The sequence below is a fragment of the Aplysia californica genome, unplaced genomic scaffold (genome assembly GCF_000002075.1).
Source record: "Aplysia californica isolate F4 #8 unplaced genomic scaffold, AplCal3.0 scaffold00623, whole genome shotgun sequence".
Taxonomy (NCBI): domain Eukaryota; kingdom Metazoa; phylum Mollusca; class Gastropoda; order Aplysiida; family Aplysiidae; genus Aplysia; species Aplysia californica.
This window is the reverse complement of record NW_004797893.1, coordinates 270,403-273,529: the sequence shown is the minus strand read 5'-3', so window position 1 is coordinate 273,529 and position 3,127 is coordinate 270,403. Positions and strand designations below refer to the sequence as shown.

General features: G+C 40.1%; 1 protein-coding gene across 1 annotated transcript in view; it reads left to right on the top strand.

Annotated features, from left to right (window-relative positions):
• The window catches only part of LOC106013030, a 7,868-nt gene extending 5,929 nt beyond the window's left edge, over positions 1 to 1,939 (top strand). The window contains exon 5 of the mRNA XM_013087682.1: positions 1,822 to 1,939. Coding sequence (XP_012943136.1) covers positions 1,822 to 1,939 — 118 coding nt within the window. The remainder of the gene's footprint in view (positions 1 to 1,821) is intronic.
• The last annotated feature ends 1,188 nt before the right edge of the window (positions 1,940 to 3,127 follow it).

Below are 3,127 nucleotides of genomic sequence, written 5' to 3'. Positions count from 1 at the left end.
CCCCCCCAAGCGTCCCGTGGCTCATTCGGGACTTATTTGACCGTGTACATATATTGGAGGTTTCTACTCTTCATTTGGCCACATTTGAATACTTGTGGCATCATGCGCGAAATACACGTTTTTAAAACGAGGGAGAGCGGGGTCCAAATCAACTTTTACAATATCAACTTAGATAAAATGAGAAGTGATTATTTTTTTTTAAAGGTAGGAAGAGGAGGTAGCATGTGCTGAAGTTTTCCATGCGACTCTTATTTCAGAAAATTTGTTTCGGGTTTGTCTGTTACCATTTCCAATGTTTGTTTTAACAACATTCAAACATGGGTCCTTCTAATCGTACTTCCACCTGCAATAGAACCCTGCCAAGTAGAAAGGCACATCTGAAAACTTCCAGAACAACCCTAGTTTTTTTTAGAGTATGCACGCAGTGCTGGGAAATCGAAACAGCGTAGCCAGCACCGTAGCCAGAGTAATATTAAATGAGCTAGCGGTCAACCTTTTTTGTATTTCGCCTGCTATGCACTGTAGATACGATGTATAACTGTAAGAGGAGGAAGTAAAACAGAAACATTCTTTAAACAAAGAAACTTTCCCTCAAAAAGATGCCTTTTCTCTTTTGTCAGCAGAGGCGAAGGGTCTATACAATAAAATAATCACTGCTTCCTTTCCGTAATTTGGGAACATCGTCGTCGTCAAATACACTCACAGGCGTTGGCCTTATACATTTTAATGATTTAAATTTGAGCCGCGTGCACAAAACCCAATCGTGCTTCATTGCAACATAATAAATGCCCTGTTCACCCCTTTCAGGCCACATTCATTATACGTGTCACAAGCACTGATTATGTTAGTTAACATTTGGATTGGTGGAGTCTACCTGGAAAAGTTGAGGTGGCTAACTTCTAAAAATCTCATGGCTGCTGTGAGTGCCTGCTTTTTAAAAGCGACTTTTTATCGTTCTATAATCAGGTCATGACTCTTGGCCACGAAAAGCTACACAAAGACCGCCAAATTTGAAATAAAATTGCTCATACATACTTTATTATATTGGCTTCTCTGCTTCTTTGTCTTCTATTTGTGTATTCACATTTGTAGTTTTTTCACTGTTAAAAAATCTTGAGACCGTTATTCCCTACGTGCGTTTAAAAGTTATAGATTTCTAATTCCGTTTGGCCCCAAGTGAGAATAAAATTATGAAGTGAGATGTTTTCTGGATTATTTTGGCGAGTGAACGTGAAATATGAATTGAGGATTTATTTTCACTTACAACTCAGTGATGGCGCCTCGAATTAGACGTTTTGTTATTAATGTCCCGATTACGGGAAACTTTTTCCTGTGTGGTCTCATTTCTACCCGATTCTTTATCTCACTTTAATTTCGCTTTCAAACGAGTCACCCTGATTGTCCGTTTTACTTTTCAGAGGGGCTATCAATATCGGAGTCTGTGGAGAAGGTGACAGGCAGGTGTGTGTTAACGCTAGCCCCTCCCACCGATCCAGTTGCTCCTCCCAGGAAAAAGAGACATGCCAGGGCGCATGCACAGAGCACAGACTACGATTTTCTTCCGGTTGACTCTCCTTACGACAACGCGATTTCAGCATGCCCTGGCGTTGGATCTGTGTCCGAGGAGAATGCAGACGATGGCTCTCTTAAGAAGGGGTGCAGCAACAGTAGAAGCAACTGCAGCAGCAGCAGCAGTAGCAGCAGCAGCAGCAGCAGCAGCAGCAGCAGTAGCAGCTGCAGCAGCAGCAGCAGTAGCAGCTGCAGCAGCAAAAAAAGCAACAGTGGCACCAATGACAGTGCTGATCTTTACACTCACAATAGCTACAACAATGACTGCGAACGGGAGGCAGTAGCAAAGCCTGGTCATTACCTTGATGTTGGCTATGACGAAGACGCCAGCTACAGCACTATTGACGAAATGCAAGAAGCGTTTGCGTAGTATCGTCGCGCATACATAGAGAATATCATAGAGGGGGACTTTGCTTTAAAAAAATGCTTGATCTTTTGGTCGTTTGCTTGGGTTGCTTTTCATGTTCACGTATACCAATCACATCGATCTACGTGAGTTTATGATGAATGTCTGACGTGTGTACTTGACATAAACAGTGTACATGATTACAAATGACACCTTAATTTGACACCTTACTCGTACATTGCAAATAAATTTGAAACCTATGACTTCCTCTCTAACTATGGTCACCTCTGACGCGTATCAGTCTCTCCCAACACTGCTGCCAATTTGGTATCATTTGTAATGTTAGAGTCTTTTTGCGGAGGAAAACAACAGAGCTTCAAAAGGAAGGAAAAGAAGTAGAAGAAATCCGGATTTCTTCCAACATCCTGCAGGTCAAAAGTTTATTCATCATGGTATTTCACTTTATGTCTGGGGTGTTGGAAAGGTTTCCACGTAATGCTTCGCTTTCATGATAAGCCAAGCCGAAGAGGACAACCCTGACAATACAAATCTTGTTTCGTCTGCTAATCCATGAATAAATAATTGAAATGAGTGGACATAATGATCAGTTTTTAGATTCAATTGAAACAATGTTCTCAATAATTCACGGACTTCATTTTCTTTAAAAAGTTCATTTAGATTTCCCTTGCCAGTAAATACTTACATTACCGTTTATGAAAATATTAAATATTAATATTGCAAGTTAATTTTTTTTTTGCACGATTTAAAATTTTGGTGAGAGATTGGAGGTGATTTGTTTCAGATTCTACATCTCAAACAACAATTGTCACAATAAAATTTGAGTAATTTACATCCCAACTGTTTTGTGGGGGATTTTTTTTCAGGCTAAAGTAATCTTGAAACACAGTTTATAGCTGTTTAAGATATAGTGTGCAGCCTCACCATTACACCACAGGCATTACAAAAGTACACATTTACCAAACAACTAACGAAACAAACATTTCAGACCACAGCGTAGTTTTCTGAATTTGAGGGAAGGGGGGGGGGGGGGGATTGTTTGTTCGTTTGTCTGTTTCGTCTGTTATTTTGGTTTCTTTTTTGTTATTGTTTCTGGTTTGGATTTTCTATGAAAAAAAGGGGGGGGGGGGTATATTCTTAAGAGAGTACAGCTTTACATGGCTTGTGTAATTGCAAAAGTAAGGTACCAGTATT